The sequence below is a fragment of the Mesoplodon bidens genome, assembly GCF_964165515.1.
Source record: "Mesoplodon bidens genome assembly, chromosome: X".
NCBI lineage: Eukaryota > Metazoa > Chordata > Mammalia > Artiodactyla > Ziphiidae > Mesoplodon > Mesoplodon bidens.
In genome coordinates this window covers 36,814,465-36,839,295 of record NC_138163.1, presented here as the reverse complement: position 1 = coordinate 36,839,295, position 24,831 = coordinate 36,814,465, and the positions used below count along the sequence as shown (strand labels likewise).

General features: G+C 38.2%; 1 protein-coding gene across 3 annotated transcripts in view; it reads right to left on the bottom strand.

Annotated features, from left to right (window-relative positions):
* Window positions 1-892: 892 nt before the first annotated feature.
* The window catches only part of LAMP2 (lysosomal associated membrane protein 2), a gene marked incomplete at its 3' end in the record, with an annotated part of 37,719 nt that continues 13,780 nt past the window's right edge, over window positions 893-24,831 (bottom strand). Inside the window, exons 4-9 of one of the 3 annotated variants that reach the window (XM_081222232.1) lie at window positions 22,398-22,556; window positions 21,280-21,467; window positions 19,906-20,028; window positions 16,520-16,583; window positions 15,935-16,099; window positions 893-3,760 (exon numbers count right to left, since the gene is read on the bottom strand). In XM_081222232.1, the coding sequence (XP_081078358.1) occupies window positions 3,618-3,760; window positions 15,935-16,099; window positions 16,520-16,583; window positions 19,906-20,028; window positions 21,280-21,467; window positions 22,398-22,556 (842 nt within the window). Of the gene's footprint in view, window positions 3,761-4,752; window positions 6,579-13,422; window positions 13,563-15,934; window positions 16,100-16,519; window positions 16,584-19,905; window positions 20,029-21,279; window positions 21,468-22,397; window positions 22,557-24,831 lie in introns of those variants that run through there. The other 2 variants (XM_081222231.1, XM_081222233.1) reach the window with 2 other exon arrangements.

The following is a 24,831-nucleotide window of genomic DNA, read 5'->3' as shown; positions in this document are numbered from 1 at the left end:
AAATTTACGACTGCCATCAAAATACATACAGACAATAAAAGCAAAGAGAAAGCACAACGTTTCCTTAGAATTAGGCAGTTCTAGCATTACAGTGTACACACTGAATTTAAAAAGATGGACCTCCAAGTTGACTTTTTAGATACATGGCAACATACATAGAACCACTCTACTTGCTATCAATAATCTTAAAGTGCTTCTTTCAGAGGCTCTATGAGGTGCAGAGTTGTGCAATATATTCAGCAAAGCTGAGACAAGACAGGTCCTATCGAGAACCCCCTCCCCAGTCCCACAAATGCAAGGTAAGGCCATTTTTTGACTGAATTAGAAGCCATTAAACATTTATCAGAAAATGAAACCCTGTTACTCAGGAACTATGGAGAGATCCAAAGTTCAATTCCTTCTCCCACCAAAAATGTCTCTTATGTAAAAAGGAATGTATGTCATTTAATCCAATCATATAACATTTGAGCATTAGGCTGGGTTATAAGGAATTTTCAGAAAATGGATAGCTCCTTCTCAGCCCCTGTCATATCCCTGAGGTGTATCTTGCTCAGAATGGAATGAACTTCAACAGTGAGTACATTTTATCAATGCAGACATACATATGCTGAAAGTACATTTATTATGAAGCTCTTAAATTTGATTTCCATATTTTATTTTCAATACTTTCTTGTAATTTTCATGACCACATAGGCCCCCATATTTGAAATGTCTGCATTAAAGATTCTAATGCCTTCTTAACGACGGCACTTGGTTAATTTGCAGACCTATGAGATCATATGAGTCCTATTGACAACTCAAAAGACAATAATTTGAGGAACTTAGATTTTATAAATCAATCCAAGCTCTTAAGACTGAGAACATGGAATAAAAATGAAGTTATCCAGTGATATAGATTGTATGATCTTTATTATATTTTAATCCATCAATCTAAAATTCACACACATCAGATCAAACAGGAGTACCACAGTATTTATTTTGTAGGTATTAATTAGTTTACTATATTGATATATACAAAACTTTAGGCAGCAGCAGGCATCAGTTCTTCCAAAGCTTAGGTAAAAACAATTCTTTATGAGTTCAAAGTCCTACTATTTGACCTCCCCTGTTGTACTGACAATAAAAATGAACTCAGTGAGTAAAGCTTATTGAACACTCAGTTCATAGATTTGGGGCTTCCTGTATTTTATTGGAGTTGAAGCAGTTAATGTTTGAACCCTCTGTTAATATTTTATATTTCAATTAATCTTAATTCTCAAAGAAGAATTAAAACATGTTTGCTAATTATCTAAGATAAAACCATGATACCCAATGAAGAATTAGTGATGTTAGTCTGCTACCCCGAAAGTAGAAAACTTTTAAATGAACCCATAATTTTGAATGTATCTGAATTTTCCAATCCATATACCTAGCAAGGTCACAAGCTGATTTAAATAATCTGGCTTTTAGACAATCATCTCAAAAATATTTTTTGAAACGAAGCCACTGTTCTTTATGATGCCATCATTTTGACCAAATAACAAATAAGCAGTTGTTTTCAAAGGAGAACATTTTAAAAGGAAACATTCTTTACATACTTAGCAAAGAGAGGAGAGCTTGAGTCTACAAGTCAGAACCAGAAAGTTCTAAGGGAAATGTAGTTGAGCAATGTATTTCTACTCCAGTTTGGAATATATGCTTTTGAGATGCACTATATATAAAGATAGTAAAGAAAGACGTTGATGAATTTTCTTTTTTTTTTAAAAAAAAACAAAATTTTCCAATTTCATTTATTGGCAAAGAGTTCTGGCATCAGTTAATGGCAGCAATACAGTGGTGAGCATCTGCATTGTGCTAAGAGGTAGATGGGGACCTAATCCTTGGATGTAATAACTAACTTTAGTTAAGGTTTAGGCTTAATTTTTTAATCCAAGGAACATTTTAAAATTTATTTATTTTTGGCCGTGTTGGGTCTTTGTTGCTGCGCACAGGCTTTCTCTAGTTGCGGCGAGCGAGAGCTACTCTTCTTGTGGTGCGGTGGCTTCTCTTGTTGTGGAGCACAGGCTCTAAGCACATGGGCTTCAGTAGTTGTGGCTTGCAGGCTCTAGAGCGCAGGCTCAGTAGTTGTGGCCCACGGGCTTAGCTGCTCCGCGGCATGTGGGATCTTCCCAGACCAGGGCTCGAACCCATGTTCCCTGCATTGGCAGGCAGATTCTTAACCACTGTGCCACCAGGGAAGTCCCAATCCAAGGAACATTTTTAAAGTGAAGGCAGATCTTTAGAAAACTTTTCTTTTTTAGTTATATAGAGATAAAATAGCTTGATAAAATAAACATCTGCCTTATGTTAATAACAGGAGTGCAAAGCAGCCATTTGGACACTAGAGAAATACAACAGTGTGCTTCCAAATCAAAGGACAATTCAATAGCCTAGCCAATCAAGCAGACACTGGGAGGAGTGGCCTCTAGTACCTTACTCCAGTAGCCAGAGCCATTAGAGGTCCCTACAGGGATATAAGTCTGTATCAAGATCAACAAATTTACAGAACAATCCTGGTCCAGCTCTGGCCAGGCAGGCATCTGACTGATGATACTTCAGGGCCCACTAGCCTCTAGAGTTAGCACATGCTGCTGTGAGAAAAAAGAAACCAATACATTAAAATTATCAATTAGAACTTATTCATACAGGGGATGAGAGAGTACATGAGGCACACAAAATAGAGAAGCTTTGTTTTGTTTTTTTAGTGGAAGATGAATTAACTTTGTGAACAAGTTAAGGCTGTAAGGGAAAAAAATTCTAAATCATAACTCTAAAGAAAAAATAACCCTTTCTATATCAACACCTTAAAAAAAAACGCCATAGATCTTACTTCATCCTTCAGCATAAATGGCAAGTCTGAGGTAATCAATATATTCCAAACTCCAGTAGGAAAAAAAAAAGACATCCCTGTTTTGTTTGGGGTTTTTAAAAAATATTTATTTATTTATTTTGGCTGCACCGAGTCTTAGTTGCGACATCCTTGTTAAAATACAGTAGCCACTAACAGTAATAAAGAAAACAGCCAGACTTTTGCTATTAAATACAATATTATGAAGACATTCCTTTCTTTCTTTCCTTTTAACTAGCAGGAAAATTAAATCAGAATTTAAATAATCTTGTTTAGGCGGTGGGGAATCTAAGTCTTATTACAAACCAAATTTTATGTTTGCCACCAATGAAAACGAATTCACTGTGTTCTTGAATTTATTTCCTGAAGCAAGTTAAATTCTCTAACAGCTTTGATTTTGCAAATAATGTCAAAGAGGCAAAATACAAGTAACTGCAACATATAAAATTATACTTCAGTAGAAATGCTTTCATAATTGGATCCAGAGGCTTAGAATCATTATTCACTAAAAAAAATATTCTAAGCCACAATTTTTCTTTCAATTACACTTTTACAAAGGAAGAAAAAAATAGGAAAAAAAAGAAGAAATTGGTCCTAATAGTGCTACTCATGCCCAAGTTAGCTAGCAACTCACTGAGGTTAATCTGCATCTCTCAAACAATCAATTGCACAGCATTTCCTGGCTCTTTAGCCAATGGAAAACATAACTTCTGATGGCAAAAAAACTCCAAAAAGCACTAGATTTAATTGATTACACAGACTGATAACCAGTACGACTTTTCCTTCTTCCAATCATATAAGAGATAAAGACAACAATTATAAGGAAGCCCAAGGCCACACCCACTGCAACAGGAATAAGAAAGTTGAGGTCAGAGTCAGCAGAACATTCTTCAGCTGTTTGAAAAGAACAGACAGAAAGCAAGGAAAGGAAATTAGTAAGGAATGCAATTAAGCAGAAACAAGAAAACAAGAAACAAGCATTTTGAAAGAGTACATAGGTTAGTCTTTTACAGCATTACCCTTATTTTCTTATTTTCACTATGTCCACCCAAGTATTTCCAAGCAACTGATCCTCCTGTATCTCTCACTGTCACTTCATCTCAAATCACACCTAATTCCTCAGTACAAAAAGCAGAAGTTAAGGGAAGAACGGGAAAGGGTCCAAAACAAAGAATTGTGCTTGCCTAATACGGGAAGATTTTATGTTGAATTGTCTAATGGCACTGCGGGGAAAGAGCGGCACTGCGGGAATCTTCACTTAAAACCACTACCTGCGTATTTCCCCACTCCCTTTCTCCCCTGCCACAGCTATCGTGAAAATATAAATAAGAATTCTGTATAAGTAATAACATCTAAGTTAAAAAGGACTCATGATCAAGAAAATGCAGTATAATTTTTTTCATACAAGCATTAGGTAGCTATCAGGTTATATGTAATTATTTTTAGCTGAGCAGTGGCCTGGAAGAATAATAGCAGAGTCCAATGGACATTGCAGTCCACTCCACTGGACCACCAGGAAGGTGGTGTGCACATGCAATGTAGATTCTGAGCTCTGGACTGAAACAGAACTGAGTTTGAATCTTGATTCCTTCAATTACTAGCTAAAGGACCTTGGTCAAGTAATTTAAACTGGGCCTCACTTTCCTCATCTGTAAAAGGGGGAATAAGAATACCTATATTATAAGGTATCTGAGGATTAAATGATATTTCTAAAGTATATGATACACATCAGGAGGTCAACAAGTGTTCATTCCCTTCTCTTTTCCTCCCATGTTTGTCATCCCATCCAAGGAGGTTTAGGCTTTGAAGTAGCAAACAGAGGTCAAAATAGGAGCCATTGAAAAAGCCAATATTCAGTACTTTTAAAAATACTTAAGCAAACAAAGTTGGTATCATGTGTCATTTATTGAAATTAGTTAGTACAGAAACTCAAAGTGCCAGTTCTGATCTCACAGTTTCAAGTTTAAACTACTGAGTGACTAGACTTCATTGGGACAATTTTTTAATCAAAATGCTAATAATGGTTTTGTTGCCCGCTAGATATGTAACCTCAGTGAAGTCACTCCTCTTTCTGAAAAAATTATGGGGTTATAGTAAGGAATCTTTAAGGTCCTTTCCAGTATGTCTAATGCAATTAACAAAATGTGATACTTGGTGTGATTTATGATTGAATAATAACTTGCATTTTTCCTCTAATTTTATCTTTTCCTCCTCTTGCACTTTTGTCATTCATAAAAAAATGCTGCTGAGGTTCTGAGTATATAGAACAGATTTTAGTAATGACATTAGCTTTTATTAAAAAGATTTACTATATTTTACTGAAAGCCTTCAGAGACTGATAGCTGGGTATCAAAATGCTGTAATCAGTGAATTACAAAAATTCTGAACAAGCCAATATATATACAGAATGAGTTAATAAAATAATCACTTCCATGTGAAATTCTCGAGTCTACTGATTAAGCTTCCTTCTTATTTATTTGTCTATACATTCAATGTCTGTGCTGCACTTCTAACATTGAGCGTGCTTCAACAGGGGCTGATTATCTAGCTCATTTTCATGCCAACAGCTTCTGTCTACACCCCATCTATGCTCTGCCCCACAGGGGCCGTCCTGGAAAAGGCAGGAGCCGAGTTGCTGCTTTGCTTCGCTGCCTCCCTTCTGAGATTGCTGCTGCTTACAGCTCATAAGTACCAGTCTGATGACAACACTAAATAGATTTTAATGCTCTAGAGACCAACAAGATGAGGTAGAGAAACACAACACAATCTCTCCTAATTAGTTCATAGAATATTTCTATCTTGCAATGCTAATCAGGCATCCAAGGAAGAGAAAAACATTTTTAAAAAGGCAAGTGGTTAAATATGCTTGAATCCTTTCTGTCTATTATTGCTGAAAAAGAAAACAGTTTTTTGAAAACTCTAATTCTGAAGCCAGTTGAAGCTCTGTTGCAGCCACTTGGGTCCGTTTTTTACCTAGGGAAAAATCACAAGCCAAAGATACTGACTTCATCTTCAAAGAAAGTCACATAACCTAAAAAATGCTGATGGTCCTGAGGACATTCAACTGAAAACCAAGTTTAAGCATCTGATGGGCATTTATGCCACATCAACATTTATTTAATGAACTATATGCAAAGGCACTGTGATGAGCTTAAATCAGGATAATTCTTATACACTGAAACAGAACACCGGTAGTGAAACAATATTTATTAATTCCATTAGGAGACAACTACATATTTTATCTTCATAATGGCCATGTTAATAAGTTTAAGGCATCTTGGGTTAGAATCAAAATTTGGCCAAGGCTTCTTAAGATAGACCTTAAAACACCGCACACCGATGTTCTTTTCAACAAGTTTGTCTTCAGGACCAGTAAATACAACATTAAAAAAATTTTTATGCTGTTCTATTAACAGTTTTTATTAATAAAGAATTATCTCAAAATGCTGGGACTGATTTAAGAATTAAAGTTTCAATATATCAATCTTAAAGAACAAAGTATTTCAAGACTGAAAGGGAAGAAAATCTTGTTATGTGCATGTATTTTTATATAATCAATCAGACTGCAGGTTCTAAAATTGCTCATATCCAGCATGATGGCGCTTGAGACCAATAAAGTAAGCCAGCAACACTAGAATAAGCACTCCTGCCAAGGCTGCTCCCACCGCTATGGGCACAAGGAAGTTGTCGTCATCTGCACTGCAGTCTTGAGCTAGATGTGGAGAAAGCACAATTGAGAACAGAAACAGTGACAAAATTTCAGATCTGTACATTTGAAGTTAAAATGACAGTACTTCCCAACACACATATTTGTTTTTTACACCAAGGCAACAAGTCATTGGAATTCATTACCAGCAAATCAGATGTTCCACAAAAGTGATTTTCCAAATAACCAAATCATATACTTTTAAGTACCCAAAAAAATGCAGTCATTTCGGTTGAAAGATATATAAAATGATCACATACTTCACAGATTCTTCAAATGGAAGATAATGGATAAATATAATTAGCCTTTCCTTGATGATCAGGCTGTGAGCTTTCAGAGGCAAATTGTTATGATGTTGAAGAAGCATAGTGCCTGGAACACTGCAGATTGGGAAGTATTAATGAAATGAACCAAATGAACAACTATATAAAGCAGATGTGAGAACTCAATGCATAGGAATATGGGGCCATTTAGTAGTAAGAAAAGGTATAAACTGGCCCTGATTGCATAACTGTTTGCCTCAAGATTTCAGTCTGGTGTAGGAGTCAGATAAGAAAATCAGTGGTTATAATTTCAAAATGTGCTGTAATAGGGGCAGGGAACACACAGTGTCATCAAAATATTTCAGAGGCACACTCAACCCAGCCTTGTTTCACAAGACACAGTTTGAAAGAGGTGACACCAGAGCTGAATTTTTAAGAATGAGTAGGAATTAACCATGCAGGTAATGGGTGAAGGGCGTTCCAGGTATAGAAAGCAGCACAGACAAAACTATGGAGGGTAAGAAAACATAGCACTTCGGGTGAAATGCAAGCAGGTTGGCATAGCTAGAACAATGGATTAAGAGGTACTCTTGGAAAAGAGGTGGAAAAGGGTACTAGGATCAGCTCACAAAGGCACCGTATGCTCTAGGTAGTTTGGCCTTATACTGATGCCCCCCCCTCAAAAAAAATTTCTGCAGAATTTTAAGCAGGATATTTGTTTCAGAAGTTATGGCAGATGGAAGACTGGAGGTATTAAGTTAGGAAGCAACTCTACTGCTAGAAGCCAGATGACCAATAATATGGTCCTGAACTTGGTTAATAAAGTGCAGATGCAGAAGGGATGGACTAGAGATCCAATTAGAAGACAGAACTGACCAAACAGATGTAGGAGGAGACAATATTGTAGAATGGCTTCCAATCCCATGATTATGTAGACACTGGTGCCATTCATTGTGATAGGGAATACAGGAGGAATATATACATTTCAGTTTTATTTGTAGTTATTTTTGTGTGGGTTTTTTTTAATTTAATTTTTAAAATCTGCATGTCAGGGGACGGTGGAGAGGGATATGTGGAAGAGGGAGACACTCCGTTTTCGATCTGCTGAGTTTAAGATACCTATGTGCTAACCAAGTGGTTGACGTGATAGCTCAAACCAGGGAGAAAGATATTTCTCAGCAAGGGCAAATAAAGAGTAATAAGAGGGTCAGAGACAAAACCCTTGGGAACACCAATATTTGAAGAATAAAGGAGCAGGAAAAAGTAGGAAAGGCAGGTAGAAAATGGTGCCACAGAAGCCAAGGAAGGAAACAGCTTCAATTATCATGGGAGAACAGTGTAAAATATTAAGAGACGCCTGCGAAATGTCCACTGGATGTAGCAATACGGAGGGTGGGGGCTAGGAGTCAAATTGTTGCAGGTTTAGGAGTGAATGGGAAGTGATTGACTGGTTAGGAGATCAAGAACTTGGGATGGGGAACACACAGTACTCGTTATGAGACGTTTAGAAGAAAGGTAGGTAGTTAGAAGGGGGACACAGGGTCAAGAAAGGATACCTTCAGGGTGGAAGAGACTTGTGGTTACAGGATGAGGGAAAGAGCCATGAGCATTTTACAGGTTGAAGACGCTGGTACAAAGTCTCCTGGGAGGCAGGGGAAATGGGATTCCAGAAGCACTGACCAGAAGAAAACCTACTGAGACTGGAGAAGAAAGGGATAGTGCAGATGGAGATATGTTTGCAGAGAGAGGAGGTGGCTAGCACGTTGAACCACCGCTTCTGTTTTCCATTTCCTTGCCTCTTATTGCCCTAGTTCTCCTCCTAGCTTGCAATTTACCAGGGATTGATAAATCAGATAATTAAACTTATTAGAACTGTGCCGAAAATAAAAATGAATAGCTGCAAGGCACATCTGATTGTGTTTGCATGTAAGAAATGTGCCAGTCTTTTGCTAGTCTCTGGGGCAATAACTGGGAACAAGATGCAATCCTAGAGTTTATGGACTTTATGACATCAATTTTGGCTGCCAGCTCAATGATCTTTTTTACTTGCTTCTTGGTTTTGTTAAAAATCCAGATAGCTGAGGTTGCCAGATGTGACTTGTGAATATATGGTGTTAAGAGCACCCAGTTAGCTCCTCCCCTTCAATTTCCCAAATTACCACCCAGCATATAAACTATTAGGTGACATGACCATAAAGTATTATGTCTTGGATTTAATATAACTTGGTTTTTTAAAAATTCATTAGATTAATTTCTTATTCTGGCAACGAATTCATAGTCCTCTTTCCCAAATTGGGTATTTGACCTAGTACTGAAACGACTTTCATAAATACTGCCAATAAGGCTTTCTTAAGGCTTTCATGCAAGACAAATATTCCCAGAGTAGATCAAAAAGGCAATTCTGCTAATACAAAGATCTTTCTAGATGCTGTCATTTACTTAAAATGCTCTCAGTTAGTATGTGAAGTATTAATTTATAATAATTATTGATTTTTATGAATTCGGCCTTTAAAAATTCTTTAGGTAATGGAAAGAAATTTTGGTAAAACAGTAATTTTAGTAAAATCACATCCAAGAAAAGAAAACCTCATTCTGTAAGTCATTTTGACCTGATCTATTTGCCTAATGTACACTTGAGACCTTTCTGGGGAAAGGAAAAGTGTATTTGTGGAAGAGTTTAATAGTCACGGAAGCAATGAAGATTTTTAAAGACAAAGTTTCACTGACCATTGAAATCTCAACGGAAAGGTTCATGTAGATTTTTAAAATGCTGTTTATCTTCAATTTTCTGTTAGTTCAGAAATTTTTCAAATACAGTTTTCAGTGTGAGGGCTGAAAAGCTGAGATGTACATTTATAATAAAGTATAAAACAAACACCTCTTCAAAACCAATGTGTCAAAAATTCTCTTTGGAAGAATCAGCATTTAGAAGCACATCCTTATGTGACATTTTATTTATTATATACCTTTTAGATCTATAGTCAAACTGTTTGAAATATATTACATGAATCTGACAAGATACTTGAAGCTACTCTATACTAGTTTCAAAAATAAGATATGGTAATTATTGATGCAGAAAGTTATGTACCAGGGTAAAAGATCAGGAGACAGGTAGGAGAGAGCTGAGCCCAAGACAATGTAACATTATCTATTTAAATAAACAGAGATAAAAGGCTATAATCCTAAAAATATCTGAGTCTCATAATAATTCCTCCTAAAAAAACACAAGAAACTTCAGATGGTGTGTTTTACACTGTATGCAAATATGTTCTTGATGCCTAACAAGTAGCTTCTTATCAGGTTCCTTCTAAAAATACTCAAATGTATATTTTTCTTCATTGAAATGAAAAACTATCACTCAAAGAAATAAGAGTAACAGGACTTAACAGCCCTCAGTCCCCAGATGAAAAAACGAGAGAGACCCCAATTGAGTAGCTTGACCAAGTCACATGGTAGCTAGTAGAGCTGGGAGCTCTGATGACTAACTGGCAGTCACGTGGCTTAACTGGGTAATCCAGAGGAAAGCAACTAGCCAGGCTGCTAAATTTTTGTGTGTGATACACTAAGGTGGACTGGGAAGCTATCTGGAAATTGGAAGGTTCAAGCATTTTAAGGTGATCTGAGAGAAAGATTAGGGCTTCCCTGGTGGTGCAGTGGTTGAGAGTCCACCTGCCGATGCAGGGGACACGGGTTCGTGCCCCAGTCCAGGAAGATCCCACGTGCCACGAAGCGGCTGGGCCCGTGAGCCATGGCCGCTGAGCCTGCGCGTCTGGAGCCTGTGCTCCACAACGGGAGAGGCCACAACAGTGAGAGGCCCACGTACCACAAAAAAAAAAAAAAAAAGATTACACACAATCCTATTTTGGCTCGGATCAATAGGTCAGTTTGTGTGGCTGAAATGTACAGATACTAAATATCAGCCTCAATTTAGGACCTGAGAAAAGTGTACAGAGATATTCTGTCACTTTTACTATGAAATAAATATTCTAGATCACTGGTTTCCTAATTGCCTAAACATTAGATTCAGCTGGGGGGCTTACACACACACACACACACACACACACACACACACACATGCGTGCGCGTGCGCCACACACGTCTCATCCCAGACCTGATTCTTACTCTATAGCCACCCCAACATCAGTAGGGACCTATGTATGGGACCACTCTTCCAGACAGTAATACACAGAACATTCTGGAAATAATTAATTCTACTTCTAAGCATTTCTTAAGTTTTTCCTTTTGGAAGAAATTGCCATTATGTAGTATACAAAATCTAGACTTTAGCCAATGGGAAAGAAATGTGAGCAAATTTCCTTAAGAAATAAAAGAATCTTTATTGTTTGTTTTAGAAGCAATATGTTGAGCAAATGGACAGGCAAATATCTGAAGAGAAATACCATACATCAACTAGTGGTTTAAACATCTGAGGAAAAAACATGGAAAGTATTTACATGGACCAGTTTCTTTATACAAATGCTAACCCATGAAAAACACCCAGAAACCAAATAGAGTGTTAGATCATCAAGGTGTAAATCCGTTAAAGCAAAACTACAAAAGGTACAAAGAACACATGGCTATAGGAAATGATAGTGTAAATGATAGCATATAAACTGGCCCATGTAAAATACAAAAATATTCAATTAAGTCAGATTTTCTATAAAACAGTACTAATTAGAGGTATTTTAATATAAATCAGATATATAATCTAAAGGTAGAAACTTTTAGAAACATTAACAGCATTAAGCCAGTGTGCCACCCACTTGTGCTTCCAATTTTTATTTTTTAAAAAAGCTGCTTTGTTTTGACTCATGAGAAATATCTAAGGCTCACATTCTTGCAAGCATTATCCATTCTTACAACGTTAACAATCTTACACTAAAACACTATTTAAATAAAAAATATTTTTAAAAAATCAGATTTATATTTAGCCTTTAAAAAGTGCCTTAAGCTGGCAATGCAGCTCAATGTAGCTTTTAGAGAGGGGCTTAGTCAGGAATCTTATTCTGAGCCAGTAAGATTTGCAGGCTACTCTCAACAGAGAGCAAATTTAGGTGGGAGAAAATATTTATCATGCCAATATAACTCGAAAGGTAGTTATAGACATACACATGCTAACATGCAATTGCCTCTGTGTGTGTGTCACTAGACTACCAAATTTATCCAATGCAAACATTTTGGAACCCAGATATCTCATTTTCTAGTGAATGGGAGGCACACATAATCTCCCATCCCCCAAAACACGGAACCTGCCATATATTGCTGCATGTTAACAATTTTTTAATATTTGCTCAGCCATCTCAATACCAAAATAAAATAAAGAAAGAAAGACACAGAAGCAGCAAGAAATACTTGATGTGCTAACTATCAAGCAGAAATGTCTTGCTTTCTCATATAAACATTAGGTGGTGCAGGTTAAATGGACAATTGGTGCAACTCCCCAGAGCACAGAACTGAACACAAAGTACATGAATTAATGATGATGCTACCATAATGAACAATAATAATGTAAGTTTTGATTAGCACAGAACTATTTAAATGTGAAAGCCAAATTAGTAAATGTTGTAGCAATCAACACACGCTGGAAACAAAGAACAGCTTTTTCATGAACAAAGAGAAGGCCAAAACTTTTGGGTTAGGTGCGAGTTCTTTATCTAGGTTCTAGGACATACTGGCATTTCTTCTTTAAGGAAAAGAAAAGAAGAGAATAAAACAAACCATCACCAACAAGGATACTAGAAAGGTAAAGAGAAATCTACATTAATTTTAGCACTGCATGTAGAAGCCAATTTACGGGTACAAAGGACTAACACCCCAAATTGGCACTGCCTAGCAATTATCTCTAAAACATCTAGAAAATGGATTGAAATGCCCAGTTGGAATAGTCTTGTGTCTTACAATTTAAAAGACGGAAATATCCAGTTTTTTTTCTTAAGAAGATTAAACAATAAGATTAACACCTATTCCAAAATTTTAAAGCTTTTGTATCTTTTGTCACTACAGCCACATTAAATACAAATGTATTCAAAAGGTATTAGAAAAGCATGCATTGCTAAGAACATAATAATACTAGACCCTGTTCAAATCTATTGGCATATCTCTCATAGTCAAGTACACAGCAATGCCAAAGCAGCTAAGTTAACCTGCAAACAAAATCACCAAAAAATGCAAAGGAGCAAGTACAAATCCACCGTAGAATGTGTTGTCTCAAATCGACTACATGTGGAGGTGTGGTTAACCCTTTCCTAAGCTGTATATTTCTAGTAAGAATGTTTAAAGTGAGAACAATGCAATACTAATTCAAGACAATAAAAAGGAATCTATAATCCACGTGATTTTGCACATGTTTTTTGCTGTAGAAATAACTTTTAAATTCCTTAGTTGGGAAAACCAAAATCATGTGACTAATTTATAGTTTATAGTTTTAGGGGTATTTTTATCTATTTAAGTTCGAAATCCTCTGTACCACCTGTTGTTAAGATCAGAATTGCAACTATATATACCTTAAATCGAATAGTATTGCATGTTGGATCTTGGATCTTGTACTTGCTTTACTGTTTTATAACAGAGTCACATGTGGATTAGTGTTACAGAGTCTGATATCCAGCATAACTTTTTCTTCTGCCAATTAGGTAAGCAATCACTATAACGATAATCAAGCCTGAAAGACCAGCACCAACTATAATTGGTATTAGAATGGTGTCATCATCCAGCGAACACTCTTGGGCTGTAGGTGAGAAAAAGTGTGTAACAAATAATGAGTATAATAAAAAAAATGATGTCCAAAAGTAAAAGATGTTGATTCAAAATTCAGAAATGCTCTTATAAGATCAACTTTAAGTAATTAAGACAGGTATATTTTAGTGATAAAGCTACATAAAATTATGGAGTCTCCTAGAATTAAAATCCTAAATGTTATTTGTCCTTTCATTCATGTATGTGTGTATATAGAGATAGATATATATGAATATATACTCATTTATATCTATGAGTAAAACACATACATGTGCCTGTATTTCTTTGTATATATTCCAAGTGCTTTCCAAAATAGGAGTATTACTTTATCAGAAATGAAGAGAGGTAATCTAGCCAGATAGCTACATAGCAGGATTACGCTCTTAGTGGTAGAGTGAATGTCTTTTGGGAAACTCGGAGCAGATCAGGAAGGTTTAACTGTGGGATTAGAACAGCCATGCTGGCTCTGGAATCCTTTAGAACAAAGATCGGGCAAACTATAGCCCGTGAGCCAAATCTGGCCCAAGGGCTAAAAATGCCTTTTGAACATTTCTAAATGATTGGAAAAAAAAAAAGAAGATGATTTTGTGACTCATGAGAATTATATGAAATTCAAGTTTCAGTATCCACAAGTAAAGCTTTATTGGAACATAGCCTCACTCATTTGTTTATTGCCTGTGGCTGTGTTCATGCTACAACAGCAGAGCTGAATAGTTGTGACAGAGACCACATGGCCTCCAAACCTAACACTTACTGTCTGGGCCTTTACAGAAAAAGTTTGCAGATTCCCGACTTCAAGTATATGCTTTTAGTGGCTGCAAAAGTCAAGAAACTGGGACCTCTTACTAATTTGAGTGTGTTCACCACATTTATCAATCTGGTCAGGGCTGGCAGCCCACAGGGGCTATTTTCCCCATTTCTAGAGAGTAGTCTGATCCAGTAAAATCCAATCAACACTCTTACCTTACTGAAAGTCTATTTCCTCCTCCTAAACAGTGAAATATTACCAGTGTGTTATATTTATAGGTACCCACAGTCAAGAACCTAGCTCCACAAATAGATTACGCATTCATTATCAGTACTAAATGTTGTATACTCCTTTGGGTGACATTTATAATTCTATGTACATAAAACCCAAAGTTTCAAATTAGAGAAAAAACACAGCTCATGTCTATTACAGCTGACTAGATAAACAGGCTTGAGCGGATTTTACACTGCAAATGATTTTAAGTTCTAAACACAAATTTGGACCTAAAATTAAGGTAATAATGTAGGGGAGCTTGATAAAGACTCAAAAGTAAAACTAGTAAAGGATCAAAATAATTGAAGTTCGTAAGCAAAACTGACAAAGGGGGAAATGAATTCTTGAAAGTACTTTTAAATTGTGATTAACCCTTCTAATCACAAGAACAGTAGGGTGAAGAGCCCAATTTATTCTGGCCTAACCAAGTCAGGCTAGGTGTTCAGCACTACTGCAAAACTGCTGAGCAGCTCACAGCACGTGCACTTTAAACACAGCCTCCACATTTCCTTCTAAACCATAGAATTAATTGTTAAAAAGGATGTGGATGACTGGGATGGCTCTGCTGGGCAGAACTGTGATCCACAAACCGTCAATTTTAAGTAATTGGTTTTAAAGGACGAGTCAATTAAGGAATTTTATGTACTTTTTCCTCTTCAAGCAAATTTTAATCTTGTAATGCCAAATGCATCTTTCATATTCATATAAACACACTGTAATAAGCCTTTCACAAAGCTTTCACTAAAAATCTGATAAATACCACCATTAGCCCTGAGTAGACCTTCAAAAAGTCTCATTCACACTGGCACATGCTTTTAAAACTCTCCAGATCTTTCTGTAAAACTCTCCAGATCTTTCTGGCTGGCCAAAACATAGGTCATGATATCTGAGGCTTTCCTACTGCAGTCTTTTGTCTTAACAAAATGAGACCAAACTGCTTTAATTCTGGTATGAAAATGTTTCCAGCGAGAAGATGGCCCCAAGAAGGCAGAGGCAAGATGCTCAAAAACTGCTGCTCCCAAGTGCCACCCTTCCCACAAACTACAACCCATGGAGAAATGTCTACACCTTAAGTAAAGCTCACTTAGAGCTCCTATCAGTTTTAGCTTTAAGAACTTTGTTGCAAATGGTTTTGAGATGACAAAACAAATCTAATTTGAGCAAAATGATGAGCTAAATATAGTTACACAACTTGCTCAAGGCTATGAGAACTCTACAACAGAGTCGAGAGGTGAATTCATATTCCTGTATTTCAGTGCTTAAATTCCCATGACTCAAAGGAAAAGCCACCCAGCAGTCAACCTAAGACCATAAATTATTAATAAAACTTGCTTGATTCTTACCTGTAGAATACTTTCCTTCCATCACATTGAAAGGCTGAACCCTTAGATCAAAGGTATTTATCTGAAATGCTCTAGACACTGAAACAGTCTGCTCTTTGTTGCACATATAAGAACTTCCCAGGGGGGCATCCCAGTAGCTGAGATTGTTATTTGCAATGCTAAAAACTTTAAGGGAAAAAAAAAACATGTTAGTAACTTCTTATCCCATCAACAACAACAACAAAAAAAAAATGGGACAGTCCCCAGGATTTTTCTGTCAAATATGGGGGCTTAGGGTACAGGGTCTGCCCACAAAAAGTCATTCTTAAGATTACTAGGTTCCGTATCTTTCTATAGATGTTTCTACAGTCTAAAACTCACTCACATTCTTAACTATTATCTACCATGCTTTGAAAATATGGGATACTGCAAAAGATAGAACACTCTAGTTCTAAGTTACTGATTTTAAGTTATGGTCAAATTACAATTTTGACATAGAATCTTCTGGTTCATTAAATAAGGCACTATTTGGTAACAAGATAATTACAGTTTCTATTCTTTCAGTGTAACCCATACTCTTCTCCCCGAGGCCAATGTTTTGCTTACCAGAGCCATTAACCAAATACATGCTGACATTCACCTCCTTTAGATAGAATCGGTTTTCATTTTTCTGTGTGAAAAAGAGCTTCCAGTTAATCAATGCATCACAACTGTCTACAGGTACAGTTAACGTCTACAGAAAGAAAGCAATCTAATACTATTACCCAGAAGATAAAACCATGGATTAGACCTGGACCAGTAGAATAAACTGCAACTAAGTAAAGGGACTCAAAATGTGACAGAAACCCTTTCCCTCTTCATTTTGTTTCCAACTTTTGGACCAGAGGTGTGCTCATATGGTTCTTAGACACTCAGCAACTCACTCCCTTCATTCCATTCCTTCTATCACTTTCTGAGCCCTCACCACGTCTAGCCTGGATCACAACAGCCTCTTAACAGGGCTCCCTGCCTTTCAGCCTCTCCAGCTCTAACCTTTCCTTCGCTGCTATTTTCTTTCTGAAGCACTCATCTGATTAGCCAGTCATTCTAATTATTTCAGTGCTTTTAGTATGTACAAGGTAACATATCTAAGTGTTCCAGGGAGCCAGCAAAATGGACCAGATATGGTTCCTGCCCCCACCACATTTGCAATCTGCCAGGTGAGAGAAGATAGATATAAATAAATAACCATATTACAAAAAAGTGATAGGTTATGAAAATTAAAAGGCGAGAAGTTACTTCCAACTAAGGGAGGAGCAAAGGTAACACAAGCTTAGGGATGGGCCATTAGAATTGGGTAGGATTCAATTAGGAAACAAGCAGAAACGAGTATTCGAGAAAGCAACCGCATGAGTAAAGGTAGTCAGAAAATGAGCATAATCACAAGCACACGAGCATTTGAGAACTTATGAAGTGACAAGCGCTGTTCTTAAAACTTTACATATGAGGCTTCACGGAATGGAAGAATTACAACACCCCATTTTGTAACTGAATTATGGAGGGTGTTGAGTAACTTCCGCAAGGCTACACAGTAGTCAGTGAGCTGGGATTTGGCACCAGGAAGTCTGGCTGCAGAGCCTGGGTACTGGCTCTCATACGCTCTCCTACCACACGGGATGTGCACAGGGAACAGGGTAAGGGAAGCATGAGATTCATATAAGGGGAAAGAAGGAATCATAAAGCTGGATATGCAGGTTACATTGCATGGCAGGGAGGGGAGGCTTGAACTACCCTGGCATGGAATTTAGATGTTTTCTTGTCGGCAAAACAGAACCACTGCAGGTTTCTGAGGAAGAGCTGAGCTTCAGGAAGATCAAGCTGATGCCGAAGTACATTGGGGGAGGGGAGGAAGAGATGGGACTAGTTAGGAGGCTGTGTGAGACATCCAGGTAAGAGGTAATGCAGGCCTGGATCAGTAGGGAATGAAAACCAGGGGGCAGACTAAGAGAATTTCAGGAGGAAGCATAAAGAGGACCTGACAACCTTATCGCATCTCTCCTTGGCTTGGCCTTCAAGGCTCTCCACAATTAGTCCCAAGTACTCTTCCAAACTTATCTTTCACTAAACATGCTACATGTCTCATTCTCCACCTGGTCTTGATTGTGTTCCTTTATCCAGGGGTAGCTTGTACTTTTTCACTTACTCCCCACCTTCTCCCCCATGTGTACAGATCTGACCCATCCTTGAAGGTCCAGCTTAAATGCCATCTCTTCTGTTAAACCCTCCTGACTCTACTCTAGCTAGAATTAATGGCTCATTCTTCTACACTCTTATAGCACTTTGTATCTTCCTCTGGTCTAGCACTCATCCCACAGCACTCTACTTGCCCAAAGAATCAATTCCAAAAGCCAGCATGACATTCAAGGCCTTCCATAAAAATGGTAATTATTAGTACATTGCTATCTTTACCACTAATCCATGGGCATCGGAAGAATACAGGCCTTCCTCTTTGTATCCCACCATAACATCCTGCACATACACCGAATTCAATAAATTATCCTTAGAAGCAAGTGTCATGATAGGATTGAAGGTGAGATGGGCCCCACTGAACTCTGGTGACACTGCAGATGTTTCTTGATTTTTCAAAGTGCCTATATCATGGTTAAAATGTCACTATTTTGAATTACATTTTAGAATAGTCTGCTGGGCAATTAAATATTGTAATCATTAAATATTACAAGTTTCCCCATGAGAGTCAGAAGAAACCATGTTCCTTTTAGGATCTAACCTCAGCGAGAAAGATCAAGCTCAATCACTCAAAAGGGAGTGAATCTAAAATATTACTTTCTTCATTTTTATTGACTATAATATAATCTCTATGAGGTAACTTGGGAAGCCTGCTCTTATCACACTGAAGACGACAAGCTTAACTAGACATTCTTAATAGTAATTCACTGGTCATGTATGTACTACAATGGAGTAATTATTTGAATGCTGGAAAAGGGAAGGTTTTTATAAACCTTTCTAAAATACAATCCTCAATTACTCGGCATATATTCCATAGAGAAAAGATACCAAGTTTTCTTGGTATTTCTCAAAATACCAAGTTCAGACATGAAACAAAGACATACCTAACTTTTCATACATCAGATGTTGAGACTATTTCCCCATCCCTAGATAAGAGTAATCTGATTTAAAAGCAGAACTGTTTTTTAGGCCCTTATACAATAACTTTGGTGGTCCAACATTTTCCCTCATTGATAGCCCCTCTTCCCCATTCCAATTTGCTGTAACATGTGTACATACTCACACACACACACCCTTTGAAAAATTATGGGGATAACAACTGCTTCTGAGAAGGTGGAAATAAAGGTCCCCAATGATCAATTTATGCTACCTAGAAGCAGAACATGCATGGAAACTTCTGCTTAGGGTTCAGCCCTTGATGTGATCATGAACAACAAAAACCTGAATGCTGCCATTACAAACTATCCTGACGTAATGCACGTAAAGTACTTGCACAGAGCCTTGTACATAGTGAGTACTCAATAAGTGTTAGCTATCATTATTACTGATACTATTACAAATAGTATAGCCTTGAAAAAGCCTAAAATATTTTAACAGACAAACATGAGAATTTTCTAACCAATAATAGAGAAAAATATTATGGAACTTACTTTGTCTTTTATAAATAGACTTTATTATAACATACATCTATATGGATAGACTAGACCTTTTTTTAATATGGGTTAATTCTTACTCCTACCCTAAGGTCTACCTAAAAACAGAATAGCAGAATTCGAGTCCAGCCCACAGAACATCTAAGTGACCCTGAGGGATTAATGGGGATCAATGGACTACACTTTATAATTAAGTAGTGTTGAAATGGAAAATAGAGGTAATTATCCCTCTCAACAAATACACACACACACACACACACACACACACACACACACACACCTTTTTAGACTTTCAGATGTGCTCCCCTAATTTTTGATAAACCTGTTACTCACCACAGCAAAGACAAAGTCCAGATATTTGATGCTGCTGCTGCTCAGCCTAAGTAGAGCAGTTTGAGGATGGCAGCTGCCAGTGAAGTTGGTTGTGTTGGGATTGATGTTAATAACCGAAGCAACCTTCAGGGGAAGAAGAGGGGAGAGAGGTACAGATGAACCATAAAAATCTACAGCAAAACCTTATACTCTAATAAGACCAGGTTCGTGGAGAACAAAAAAATTCTTTGTCTCCTAGATATGGATACTTAAGTGTATGATACCTTACTTTCAAAGCTGGCCCAGGTCCTCAAGCTATGACTCAGAAGACTTGAAAAAAAAAAAGGAAGACCAGAGGAAAGCTTCCTCAAATAATGAGCCAACTGAAAACACATTTTTTTTTTTTTTTTTTTTTTTTTTTTTTTGCTGTACGCGGGCCTCTCACTGCTGTGGCCTCTCCCGTTGCGGAGCACAGGCTCCGGACACACAGGCTCCGCGGCCATGGCTCGCGGGCCCAGCCGCTCCGCGGCATGTGGGATCTTCCGGGATCGGGGCACGAACCCGTGTCCCCTGCATCGGCAGGCGGACTCTTAACCACTGCGCCACCAGGGAAGCCCTGAAAACACATTTTTTAATGGAGCACAAGAGCCATCTGTCTAGCTGGCTTAAAGTCCCAGGACTCTGAAAATGGGATTGGTTTGCTGGCACACCCTCTGTAGCCCCAGTGGAGCACTGCAACCAGAAGTGCCATCGTACACCCCTATCTATATCTATCTACCTATACCATTCAAGTCATCAAATAGCTGGAGAAACAGCTGCACTGTTCCACACCTAGTGTGGTTCAGGTAAAAGCGTGAAGGAGTTATATTTTAAACTGACTGAAATAAAGATCAACTGCTCGTATTCTGATCTACTGATGGCAAAAAGAATCTACACCCCAAAGAGTCCTTTAAACTACTAGGTTTCCTGCTGGCCAATACAACACCTTGACAGTGACATTAACTCTTCATGGTTATAATAACTCAAATTAATCAAAACTCTACAAGTCGGGCTTCCCTGGTGGCGCAGTGGTTGAGAGTCCGCCTGCCGATGCAGGGGACGTGGGTTCGTGCCCCGGTCTGGGAAGATCCCACATGCCACGGAGTGGCTGGGCCTGTGAGCCATGGCCGCTGAGCCTGCGTGTCCGGAGCCTGTGCTCCGCAACGGGAGAGGCCACAGCAGTGAGAGGCCCGCGTACCACACACACACACACAAAAAAAAAACTGTACAAGTCAACACAGATCTCTATTTAAAACTGCATCATTCTAATAACACTACTCTTGGGGTGAAGGCTGGACCCACTACATCTGAAAGGAGATACAGAAAGAATGTATCAATAAAAACAGACAACTATACCTTATCATCAGTAATGTTCAGCTGCAGCCCCATGGTAGCCAGAAGACATGTCCCATTGCTATTTACAACTGAATAGGATCCAACCTCTGGCTTTTCCTTTGGAGAGGGTGTTGTAGTAGGAGATGGCACAGTGGTGGGAACGATGGGCACCACTGTGGTTAAAGTTTTATCTTTATCACACAAAAACTCTGAAACAAACAAAGGACAAAATAAAATTTTTAATTCATAAGGCCAGGGAAGAGCAAAATATTTCTCACAATAAAAGTCCAAAAGGGTTATATTTAGGGTAGAGAATATCTTGATAGTACTATTTTAAACTAAATGAGGCAGAGGTCCTCAAACTGCTGCTTCATATGCAGACAGTCTTAAGAGTTATGACATGGCAGACAGGCTCCAGACACATACAAATGCATTATCTACTCACGCGTGGCCATACACTCATTTTTCATACCCTTAAGTCCCTTTGTTCCCCCAAAACTTCATCTGTCTCTGAGGTGAAAATCAGAGGTTTAAGTCTGAAAGCAGCTTGCCCCTACCTAGGCCTGCCCTCTTCTTTTCCACATATGACCACTATAAGGAAAAATACTGTTTTTAACTGACAAAAGTTTAAAAATCATTGAAGGATTTAAATACAAATGAACTTTTTATTTCAACCTCTTCTTAGGAAGTGTTGGTAGTTTTCCAGAACTGGTGCACGAGAAATTATTGTATTTCCGATAAAGTCATATAAAAGTTACAAAATCAATATATAAAAGTCAAGATTAGAACACAGAAATCCCATTTCTCAGCCTTTGTCTTGGATCTTCAAAAGCTGAAGAGCTGAGGATCAAATGCTATCTGAGGATTTGTTCAAACAAAGATTAGGTTTTATCCACTGAAAACACTACAGGTAGCATATTTTAAAAGACCATTCCACAACATGTACATCAGAAACGTAAAAGTGCAAGTTCCACAAGAATAAGAATTGCTGTTATTTATAAAAACTTTACAGTGCAGTGTAAGGTGTAAGTCTTAACATATAAATGCTTTAAGATAACGACTTCAACTAAAGCTACCTGGTATACTCTAATCTTAAGTTAGGACCCAAGTATAGAAATATATATTTTTTAAGTGCTCACCTTTTGTGCTCACTGTGCCATTGTGGACAAAAGCTTGTACATGAACATCCCAATAGTGCTGGACAACATCATTCTTTCCTAAGGTTGATAAACTATTGCATCTAAAGATGTCATTCAATGGAACACTGAATGCCACACGGTCAGAAACAGTAAAATTTTCTGTAAAAGAAGATTAACAATAGCTATTTCCAAGAAGGTAGGAGGAAAGTGATCATATAAATATACATTAGACTTTCATCTCTTCTGTCTGCCTGCCCCGCCCCATTCCTGAAGTGACAAAAGACAAGGCCTGTTCAGGAACTGACAAATTCACTGTGGCAGAAACACAAGGAGTAAGAGGAAAGACGTGATGGGGATTAGGAAGGAAAGACAAGTTGCAGGTGGTCACACTTTGAAGCATCTTCTATGACCTAAGGACAGGTTGGGCTTTGTTTTGTTAGCAATAGAAGGTCAGCTTCAGTTTTTAAAGCTGGGAATAACAAATGTATCATTTATTTTAAGGAACATAGCAAAACTGTAGAGGTTAGGCAGAGCAGAAAACTTTTAAGAAAAGTCATTTAAGAGGGAAACTAGTTAGAAGGCCAATGAGCTGGTTAAGGGGAAAGGCGAGGAGTTGCCTAAACCAAAATAGTGAGGGGCAGTAAGAAGAGAGTAAAGAGGCCAAATTGAAGACACATAGCTAAGGTAGAATCAACAGAACTTAGTGACGAAACAAAGAAGAGAGATGGAATAATCAACGATTATTTTTGTGCTACTATCCCAAAGTAAGTTACAGTAACTAAAATGAGTTTTCAAAACCTTTTCCTGGATAGGATTTAAAGACTATTCCATTTCAAGAAAATTTCAGAATATGAAAGCAATAAGTTACCACCTTTCTGTGCAGAGTTATTATAACGCCTATATGGTGAAACTTCAAAAGACTATGATCACACTTATCCACCCAAATGGCTTAGCTTCTTTTGGAGAAGCAAGGAAGGAAGGTATTCAAGGCCCTTAATATAGGCTGCCTTCTGTGCCTCTCCATCACATAGCAAGGCAGGACTTATGCTGCCTTGGCACCCCCTAACGGCCAAAGGAAAAAACTTTTTTAAACCAATGAACCAGAACATTTTTCTCCAAAACTGTTTCCCACTGTTAACATCAGTGAATAGATGTATGAACTAGCTGTATGTAGATAGACCTCAAAAACAAACGAGTGCAAAAACAAGCTATAAACATACTGGAGTTACACTATAAAACTATGTCATTTTTAGGGCTTCCTTGGTGGCACAGCGGTTGAGAATCTGCCTGCCAATGCAGGGGACACGGGTTCGATCCCTGGTCCGGGAGGATCCCACATGCCGCGGGGCAACTAGGCCCGTGCGCCACAACTGCCGAGCTTGCGCTCTAGAGCCCGCGCGCCTGGAGCCCGTGCTCTGCAACAAGGGGGGGCCACTTCCATGAGGAGCCCGCGCACCGCAACGCGGAGTAGTCCCCTGCTCGCCGCAACTAGGGAAAGCCCGTGCACAGCAATGAAGACCCAACACAGCGAAAAATAAATCAACAAAAAATAAATAAATTTAAAAAAATAAAAAATAAAACTATGTCATTTTAAAAATGATGTATTGTTTATGAACATGTATTGACATATATATTAGTCAAATACAAACACGTGGAGTTCCCTGGTGGTGCAGGGGTTAAGAATCCACCTGCCAATGCAGGGGACATGGGCTCTATCCCTGGTCCGGGAAGATCTCACATGCCACGGAGCAACTAAGCCCGTGCGCCACAACTACTGAGCCTGCGCTCTAGAGCCCGCGAGCCACAACTACTGAAGCCTGCACGCCTAGAGCCCAAGCTCCGCCACCGCAATGAGAAGCCTGTGCACTGCAATGAAGAGTAGCCCCCGCTCGCCGCAACTAGAGAAAGCTGCACGCAGCAACAAAGACCCAATGCAGCCAAAAATAAATAATAAATAAATAAATAAATTTATTAAAAAAAGAAAAAAAACATCAACAGTCTATTTAAGGAAGCCATTTAAAATCTCAAATAGTTGCAAATATTACACAGAAGCTAGCAATAAAAATTGCATCTTCCCTTGTTTAAAATAAAAGGGATGAGGGAATTCCCTGGTGGTCCAGTGGTTACAACTCCATGCTTTCACTGCCGAGGGCACGGGTTCAATCCCTGGTCAGGGAACTAAGATCCCACAAGCTGCACGGTGCAGCCAAAAAAAAAAATTAAAATAAATAAAGGGGGGAGAGACTGGCATTAACCTTTCAGAGTCCACAATTTTTCCATCAAATCTGTCAGAGTAAACCCCATCTGCTTTTACTGCCACACCCCTTGGTCTGGCTACTCATTACATCATCACTTGATTCCTATAACAGCCTCTTGAACTGGCATCTCTGCCTGTAGTCTCCTCAATTCCAATTAATCCTGCAGAACATTCTTT